Source organism: Drosophila elegans, unplaced genomic scaffold (assembly GCF_018152505.1).
Source record: "Drosophila elegans isolate 14027-0461.03 unplaced genomic scaffold, ASM1815250v1 contig_753, whole genome shotgun sequence".
NCBI classification, from domain to species: domain Eukaryota; kingdom Metazoa; phylum Arthropoda; class Insecta; order Diptera; family Drosophilidae; genus Drosophila; species Drosophila elegans.
The window spans coordinates 903,593-913,587 of record NW_024546108.1 but is presented as its reverse complement, the minus strand read 5'-3'; the positions used below and the strand labels follow the sequence as shown (position 1 = coordinate 913,587).

Here is a 9,995-nt window from a genome sequence, read left to right as displayed (position 1 = left end):
CTGTGCTATGAACAGAGAAATTTTCATTGATTAATGAAAATGTGGTACGCATTTAATCATAAATATGTTGAATTTTTCATTTCGTTGAATAAATTTCAATACGTATGCAAGTATGTTTATAAAGGGTAGCGACTGTCTTCTGCATTTGTGTTTTTTGTTAAGACTTAAAAACTTTAAAATTAAAAAAAAATTATAAGTACACATTTATTTATAGATTAATTTACTTAAAAGCTTTTATAGGAATCGTAGTGATCAATTTTGTAGTCAATAAAAAATTGCATACAATTTAATCTTCCCGGGCACACTGCAAAAAATTTGATTTTTGACATTTGGTATTAGTTTGTTTTAATAGTGTCGTAGTTTTTCTATGTAGCCGATATCTTAACTTTAATAGCAAATCTACTTTGATTATATGCAACAAAAAATTCAATTAAATAACGTGACGCAGTTTCTTCGTTGTTTTAAAAAGTTACTTAAAAAAAATGATGTTAACTTTTTTTTTAAATTTACCTACAATCTACACATAAAACAAACTCATATTTCAACATATGAGTTGTTTTGGTTTTGTCTGCAGAAAAGGTCAAGCTGTACAAGCGCACACATCTTACAGCATTTGGTGAGACTTTAATGGAATCACAATTTTAATGACCGATATACGTACACAAAAACAACATCCAAAAAATGATCACTGATGCAGTTGTCGATTTCTTAGTGCACGCATGTCGACGTGTCCCTCCATTTGTAAATATCCAGGGTGTACGAGGTGATGGTAAAGCTCCAGGGGGCGTGTAACTCTTTTCATATGCGTTACGTGTGGGAAAATTAGTTTGCACTGAAAAGTCAGAAAAAAATTGTATTTTTACATGTGTAATAAAACAATTTAATGAGGTAAGAAGTAACACAAAATATACTTAACATTCCCTTCCTACACTCACTTTTTTATTGGTATCGAAAATCTTAGCCACTGTCGGCCGCAGGGGAACTCACAGTTCGGTGACGGCCCTGACGCACCCCAGATCCCCAGTCACGGTAAGACAATGTAAACGGGTACGCCCCATGACTTGGATGATTAAAGCTTGGCAAGTCGTACTTCTGCAATTACGTTTGAATCATTACCATGATGCTTTGTGTCAACCCCCGTATTTGAAAAGAGCAATTTCACGGGGAGGTCACCGCAAGGCAATGCATGAAGCAGAACACGCCGAAAAAAAAGAAAGAGTCTTTGGTAAAGTAGAGGACAATTAAAACTCAAGACCGCCAAGATGCTGTATTTGCGCCTCGGAGAGAAGAAAAGAACTTAATATTTTCCCTGGGTAACAATCGGCCCAAGCGGTGCCAGGAAAATTAAGGCATACAAATTTTACAAACAAACATGCATAAATGCCGATGATCTGCTGGCTAATATGTTATGTATTCATGCAGACTTTTCAAAGCAAGCTCAAAGATACAGAAGAACCAGCCAAGCAAGTGGAAGGAAATCTTATAATGTCGGGAGACTTTATCTTAATAGCGGAAGACTGGGGGATTGCATTAACCAGCTCTAGAGGAAGAAGATGCCTAGACGAAGCGGTCAGACTTGTATTGGTCATGGCAAATACATGCTCAACTCCGACATTTAGACGAATAGGGAGGGAAGGCACAATTACAGACATACGAGAATTTAAAAAAAATTAGAAAATAGAAAAGTTACATTTAAAAAACAAAATGTTATATATTTTAATTGTTTCCATGGGAGTTGTATGATATAGTCGTCCGATTTTGATGAAATTTAAACCGTAGTTCTGAAATAATTAACCATTAGTATATGTCGAAGAATTAAAAAAAAAAATTAGAAAACAGCAAAGTCTTTTTTTTTTTTTCTGTTTTTTTCGACTGTTCCTATGGGAGCTATATGTTATAGTCGTCCGATCCGGCTCGTTCCGACTTATATACTATGCAGAGAGCTTTAAAACTGAAAAACTGGTTTGCGTAGAAAAGGGCGGTCAGACGGATGATGCTGATCAAAAATATATGTATCTTGCAGAACGCGAAATTAACCAATTTACAAATAGAGTTAGCCAAAATAAGCGGGAATGAAATATAACACGGCTAACCAAGCCAGGCCAGACAAGCGATCACAATAAATTTTTTAATTTTAATTTAATTTGATTTGTTTTCTTTAATCCAGTGCTACAGGCTAGGTCAAGCCTATAAGTTATGGCATCAGTCACTTTGGGTAGAATTCGTTTAACATAAATGATTTTATCTTACATACTAACATTATAAAATCTTAAACAAAAACATACACAAGAAAACGGACAAAAAATTGTGGATTGACTGAAATTATCACATTAAAATTTAAAGTTAAAGATGAATGCCTCTAAGGTAAGAAATTAAAATCTATTTTTGAATTTTGTTTGATTTTTAATGTTTTTTAAATTGTTTGTTTGTTTGGATAAAGAAGTGTTTCCCAGCCGATCCTAATTGTAGTCGTTTGCAAATAATATTATTTCTTCTAGCGGACATTTGCAAGAACTCCTTCAGGTATTGTAACTCCTTCCAGGTCATTAGTTTGTGTAAAAATAAGAGAGTTCTTAGCTTAATCCAGAACTCAAAACATAGCTCGAAAATTTTTAGGGAGTAAACTGTAACATGCTCTGTGCGATCTAGGTTAAAAATATTGAGTTTAACGCAGCTCGCCACTTGCGCATCTTGGCTGCGTCAGAGGATGCAAAAATTTCAAGGCCGTTAAATAGAGTTGGTATTACACAGGTTTTGGCTACTGACATTCTGATATTCTGTGGAATAAGATTCTGGGTTAATGACAGCTGCCTTAGTATAGCATAAGTTTTTCCCGAGTTCTTAGCAATTTGTCCATCCCATGTCAACGTGGAGTTAAACTCTATGCCGAGATGTGTGGCCCTTTCAACGTAATTAATAGCGATATTGTTAACATTGACTTTAGGGTGCAAACTTAAGTTTATAGATCTTTTATAAATAAATAGGCATTTTGTTTTACTAGGATTTAAGTGCAGCCCGTTTGAATCCGCCCACTTACTTTATTTTTTGGATTTTATAGTTGCTAAATCTAATTCATTCATTAATTTTGCTTGAGGGACGACTTACATAAAGCTAAGCTCTGCATAAAGGAGTACATCACAGTCAGAAAAACATTTAGGAAGATCATTCACATATAACGAAAAACGCAATGGGCCTCAGACTGATCCTTGTGGAACCCCCTGAGGGAGGGGCAAGAGATCAGATTTCAGACTCCCCGAAACAACTACCCGCAGTCTGTTTGTAAGATAAGTTTGGTAAGCTTTATTGCACAAGGACAAAAATTATAAAGCTTTCGCAGTTTGGTACAAAGAATCACAAGGTCAATAGAGTCAAAATCATTGCTAGGGTCAAGAAGGGTTTAAAAATCACATTACTTTTATCAATCTGTTGGCGTATATCTTTAGAAATCTTCAAGATAGCAGAAGTACAGCTTCAGTTCTTTTTGAGTCCAGATTGCTTGTTGCTGAGGATAAGGTTGTTTTCCAGGTATGACTGAATTTGCTGGGCAACTAGGGGTTCAAATGACTTGGGCAGAAATGGAAGGATAAAGATGGTTCGGAAATCATTTTTAGTTTTAGGAATCGGGAGTAAATTTGTCATTGTTTCACTCTTCGGCGAACGAAGATGTGGTTATATGGAGATATGGAGAATTAACTTTGGTATCAATATTTTTACAAATATGGGGCTTACGTTGTCTAGACCTTCTGCATTGGATTCTACACTTAGCATAAAGCTAAAAATATTATTACAGATGGTTGTCGAGCTCAGGTACATATTATTTCGAGCAAACTTCTCATTTCTCAATGAAAAGCACCCACATCTAGGTCTGACGAAGAAGATCTCGGAGATAGAATAAGCTCTCTCTCTCTTTATTCTCGAGCCTTTGTTCTTAGTTTTACTTTATGCATATGCGTACCCTGACTACTTGCTTGCAGACGACGAGAGAGTGCGGTTGTGAAAAATAAAAATTAACTAAAACGACAATTAAAGTGTTTTTAATTTTTGTATTTCGTGGAGTTTGTATAAATATATTTATAAATTCCATAGGCTATGGGCCCAGTCACATTTTGCAGTTAAGTGCTATAGTAAAATGCTTTACTTGCTAACGCATAATAAGAGGGAAATATAAAAAAAATGAAACAATAACAACTTATATCAAAACTGAACAAAACAATTTTTATTAAAATACGTGCGTGGTGTATGCGACTGCGAAAGGACTAGTTAGTCAACAGTTCTGGGAAAACATTGGATTAAAGTAACGAAAAATGTTAACTGGCCATTTGAAGGTATATGTATGTATAATGTATTTAAATAGTAAAGTTTATACATCTAGAATTTTAAATGATTCAGAATATCGTTATTATTATATTATTATGATTCTAGGAAAATTCTTAGAAATTAAACGAAATAGCTTGTTTGAAGATTTTGAACGTACAGCTAAATAAAAACGAAATATGTGAGGCGTGTATTAACGGAAAGTAACATAGGCTAAAATTTGAAAAATCTAAAAACAAAGAAAATATTGACATTGTTCGTAGTTCATTCTGATGTATGTGGTCCGAATATGCCCTCAACTATTGATAATAAAAACTACTATGTAGTATTTATTGATCAGTTCACAAATAACTGTGTTACTGTAGTATGCACACATATTGAATACCCACTGTACTAAGAGTACTTAAAGGGTACACATTGTAACACTTTGTTGCAGTGTTTACATAATCAAAATGTCCCGGTTATAAACCCAAGTGTCCGAAATATGAACCGATCGCTATGCCTTGGACTACACACCGAAAGTGCTAGCGTCGGCATAATTGTAACACGAACGGACCTCATGTGCAATATACCGCGCGCCCGCTTAAGAGAGCATAGCCTATATACTTAAGCATATACACAGCCGTCTCTCTGCCGCCGTCTGTGGGCAGCGCAGCGACGAGACTTAGTCTTACTTAGAATTAAAAGAATAATGTAAAAATCAGAAAACATATAAACGTTGGAGCGGCACCATTGCTGCTTCTACAAAACAAAGAATCAAATTTAAAATCTAAAAAAACTTGATGTTTCAATTGTGTTCAAAGTGGATACTTCATGGCGACCGTGACATGGTCCTAGAGGACCTGAATCATAGGAGAAAAGAAGCTGACCATTACCAGGAAAAGTGGCAAATAGGAAGTGGCAGTCCGTCAACATTCCACAAGTGTGAGAGGCAATCCGCCCCTTACACTAAAGCGGAAAATTGGTAAACGGGCAATGGGCAAACGCGGAGGCCAGAAAAACAAGATAAAGAATAGCTCACATTAAGTGACTATTATACACAAATACGCCGCCCACATGGGCAACAGCAGCAAAATTAACTGCTAAACTTGATTTTTTAAAAGGATGCCACCAGCTACGCAAACCAAATACCGCAACTCACTCAGCTGATATTAAAGTTATAAATGAAAAAATAACTAATAAACCACCATCTCCAAAGCCTTTGCCGAAGAAACCTGACGTCTGCTCGAACGACTGCCCTGGACCACCAAACACCGCAGCATGCATGAAGAAGACCAGTGCGAAGACCGGCACCGGCCCCGCCTAAGCTCATAGGCTCGGGACAACAGCAGCAGAGAACTCAACAAGCGCAAGAGACACCCCGCCACTTGCGCCTTCGAAGGAGCGTCAGCGAAGCCAAACCGGCGACGACCAGCTAACGCGGGGAACACCGAAAAAAAAACATTTTAATACCATTTGCACTGCGGTGCATAATTTTTTTAATTGCACTGCGATGCATATATTTTTTAATAATATAATATAATTTTTGATAAACTGAGCGGAACACTTTCTGCCCAGTTAGAAGTATGGCTCGTAAAGCCATACGAAAAATTAGGTAGAACATGTAAAAACAATATACAAAATTACAAATTTCTAAAATTTTTTTAAAACAAAATTAGATTAAAAAAAATCAATTAAAAAAAACAATTTAAAGAGGTAGACTCAACGGCAAACGTTGTAAATAAGATCGAATCTGAAAAAATTGACACAGAAATGATCACAATAATGCTAATACTAATATCAGTTATAATGTTAGCAAATGCGTTTTTAAAATTATATAAATTGCACAATAAGTGCCTACTCAAAAGATTCCAAAGTCAAGCAAACGTCTTGGAAAAAAAAATTTAAAACTTGCACATCATAATTGCGATCACTATTGGCAATAATCAAAATAAAAAAAAATTAACATATTCATTTAATTTACAATGATTCCCAATATCAATCTTTTTTTTTTTTTTAATAACCAAAAATGAACACTCTAGAAGCTCATACAAAGGTCTAAATTTAATTTACAATGATTCCCAATATCAATCTTTTTTTTTTTTTAAATAACCAAAAATGAACACTCTAGAAGCTCATACAAAGGTCTATAGGACTGACCCAAATTTTCGACATAGAATTCTACAATTGGTCTCAACGACTGTTCAAACATGAACACGTCTAAATATAAGTATAGCAGCCACTTGTGTAAAACAAAATATACACACATAACATGTAAAATGACATCCGGCGGAACGGTCACAGAACGTCTTTGAGTACACATAAGTGCAATCAGGGTATTTGTGATCTCCTTTATCGCACTTAAGAATATTTTCCCAATTTAGGAACAAACAAGCCACTCCGTGGGATATTAGAAATAAGTTAATAATAATCCCAATTATAAGATTTTATGAGCTCGTGCATGTCACATTGTAAATCGATCCAGAGCCATAATTTACGATCTGCTACCTAAACCATGCGAGGGAACAGTTGTAATCACTTGTACACTTGTAATCTGTAAGTGCAGGCCACTTGAGCCTCCAAATATAATCACTTGAAATGTTTTCCACGCTACACAAAAGACTTGTGCGGGGGTCAAAATATAGCTCTCCCGCCCAGGGCAAATCAGATGCGGTCTCTGCGTAGGCCACAGATCAGAATAGAATACGAATCACACCAATGTTACTTGTTAAGAAACTTCATGAAATAAAAACAGTTTGAAATGATAACTCAAAAAATGTAGACGTCTTTTATTAGATCGCTCTAACATTTTGGTCCTTCGATGCGCTCTGTAGTTTTCCCCCCAGTGGTAAGAGACTCAGAGTTTTAAACCAGCACCTTAGAGCCTGATTTGTTGCGAGCCCTCGATCAGCTAAAGGTTGCAAAAATAAAAATAAAAATAAATAAAATAAAAATATAAAAATTCACAAGTTTAAATCTTGTTAAAAAACTAAAAGTTAATATGCCAAAAAGGCACAAAATTCTGAAAAATTACACGGGTGTGTTACGCGACGTGGGCGTTACCAAGGCCAGAACATTGGTAAATTGTTTAAAAGAAAAATAAAAAGGTGTTCGGTTCTACGGGAACAGAAAAGGACTAACTCAATAGCTCGAAACTTAAGTGGCTAGAATAAAAATAAATAAATTAAATATCCAACAACAACACAGTCAAACCAAGACATCGAAGCAACAGCCTAATTTCGCCAACCAACAACAAGTAACAACCAAATAAAGGACATCGCACCAACAACCCAGTCTCAACAAAAACGACATCAAAGCAGCAATAAGGACATCGAAGCGGCAACAACCCAGTCAAAACAACGACTTCGAAGCAACAGTCATCGAAGCAGCAGATAAATTATCTTTTAATATATTTTTTGTAACAGAACAAATAAGAAGTTATAATTATAAGTATTTAAAGTCCTAAATACCAAATTAAATAAAAAAAAAATGTTGTCCGAAACCATTATAAAGCTGCTTGAAGCACAAGCAAGCTTAACTAAATAAATAAGAGTAATTGAAGCACGTCAATTAACAAGCGAAAGTATTTCAAAATTAGATAGCCTTAAAGCTAGATTTGTTGCGAATCGTGGATCTTTATTGAAATGTGGAGTAGTCGATCATTACTATTTCAACAAAAAATGGTTTGAAGAGATTTGTAAAGTTATTGAATCCCTAAAAAGTAAATTTTCAATTTAAAAGTTGGTTCTGAAACCAAAATAGTAAATGTAGCAGAGAGTGCCCCGAACAAATTGGCAGAGGTGTTCGACCAAAATGTCGAACAACTAAACAAGTATTTAAAGGAATCCATTTAGGAGCTCAATAGGGCTAGCCGTGAAGACTGCTTACTAAGAGCTAAAAAAATAGAATTTTTATGGAATAGAACAAACGGTAAAATAAAGGAGTTCTTAAAAAGATATGAATACAACATATCTTTAAACGAAACAGTCGAAGAACTAGAATTTGACGTTAAAAACGTGTTAGAAATCCTAGACGAAAAGATAAAATCTTCCGATGTGAGCATAGGAAGTTATAATGGGGTGTTGGTAAGGGAAAGAGTTGATGACCTTCCCCTATTACCAAAAATACAAGTTCCCACCTTTTCTGGAGAAGGAAAAGAGTGGGACTTATTTTCTGAATTATTTAAAGAAATAATTCATAATAGAGATGATCTGAGCTCATCTCTAAAATTTAAATATTTGAAAACCGCTCTTAAAGGCGAAGCAAGGAGTATGGTTGCTCAGTTGCTAACAGGTTCTGCTGAAAATTATACTGCCGCTTGGGAACTATTAACCAAGCGGTATGAAAATAAGAGAAAAATATTCTCAGATCAGCTTAATCGTTTGATCCAGTGGCCCATTCTAGTCAATTATTCAGCAAAACAGATTAAATTGTATATTGATTCAATAAATGAATCAATTCATTTATTCAGAACAAAAACGAATTTAAATGAGGATGTTGATGTGATTTTCGCACACATTGTCATCCGAAAATTCAACAGAGAGGCGCTTCAGTTATACGAAACGAATATAAAAAAATCCAAGGCAGTTCATTTTTAGAGCAACGTGTGAGTTCTCTTAGCTCAGCACTAAATGATGAAAAGAAAGTTTTTAAAAAAGTGGTAAATACCACTGTTAAGGAAAATTGTCTACTTTGTAAAATGGTTGGACACTTTGTAACAAATTGTTATAAGTTTAGGGGAATGAGTCCGATTGAAAGAGTGGAGTTTATCAGAAAACAGCGCTTGTGCAATAGATGTTGTAAGCATTCTGTTTTCAAGAAGTGTAACTCGGAATATTTTTGCTCAATTTGCAGGAAACCACATCACACCATGCTCCATGTTTCAACTGAAAAAAGAGAAAAAGTAAACACCTGTGTTACTAAGGAACAAGCATTTCTAGCAACCGCATTGATTAAAGTAAAAACAAATAAAGGTGGCTATGAAAACCTAAGGGCATTAATTGATAGTGGACCGTAATGCACCATTATTTGAGAAGAAGCTGCACAAATATTAAATGTATCTCGTAAACAAACTATCACCGGGGTTAGTGGAGTGTTCTGTTCAGAAACTTGTACTTCAAAGCACAAAGTTAATTTAACTATAGAAATGCGCGACGATACAAAAAACCCCCTGAATATTGAAGCTATCATTCTTCCGAAACTAATGAAGGCTTTACCGATCAAAACTTTAGATGTTAACAAGTCAAAGTGGACAAAATATACGTTGGCGGACCATCACTTTAATAAACCAAGTAGGGTAGATATTATTATAGGAGTGGATTTATATCCATGTATCGTAAAGAAAGGGTAGTCAAAAAAGACGGACTACTAGGGCAGATTACTGAATTCGGATGGATTATATCCAGTTGTACAAAATTACAGAATTAATTTTGGCTACTACTATGGAAGTATGAGATTTATAGAGGTTTTTGGAATGGAAAATGATTATAATGACATTGAGGAAGAAATTTGTGAAAGACATTTCTTAGAGACCACTAAAATAGATAAAAATGGGAGATACGTGGTCAAAATTCCATTTAAAAATGAAAAAGAATTGAGAGACTCCAAAGCGCAATCAATAGCGCGATTTGATAATTTAGAAAGAAAACTAAATAAAAATATAAAACTTAAGGAAAGTTATATAAAATTCATGCATGAATATA

At 34.9% G+C, this 9,995-nt stretch overlaps 1 protein-coding gene across 1 annotated transcript in view; it reads right to left on the bottom strand.

The window, feature by feature from the left end:
* Positions 1-641: 641 nt before the first annotated feature.
* LOC121467801 (protein amalgam) overlaps positions 642-9,995 on the bottom strand; it is a 338,558-nt gene continuing 329,204 nt past the window's right edge. Inside the window, exon 10 of the mRNA XM_041710084.1 lies at positions 642-832. Coding sequence (XP_041566018.1) covers positions 642-832 — 191 coding nt within the window. The remainder of the gene's footprint in view (positions 833-9,995) is intronic.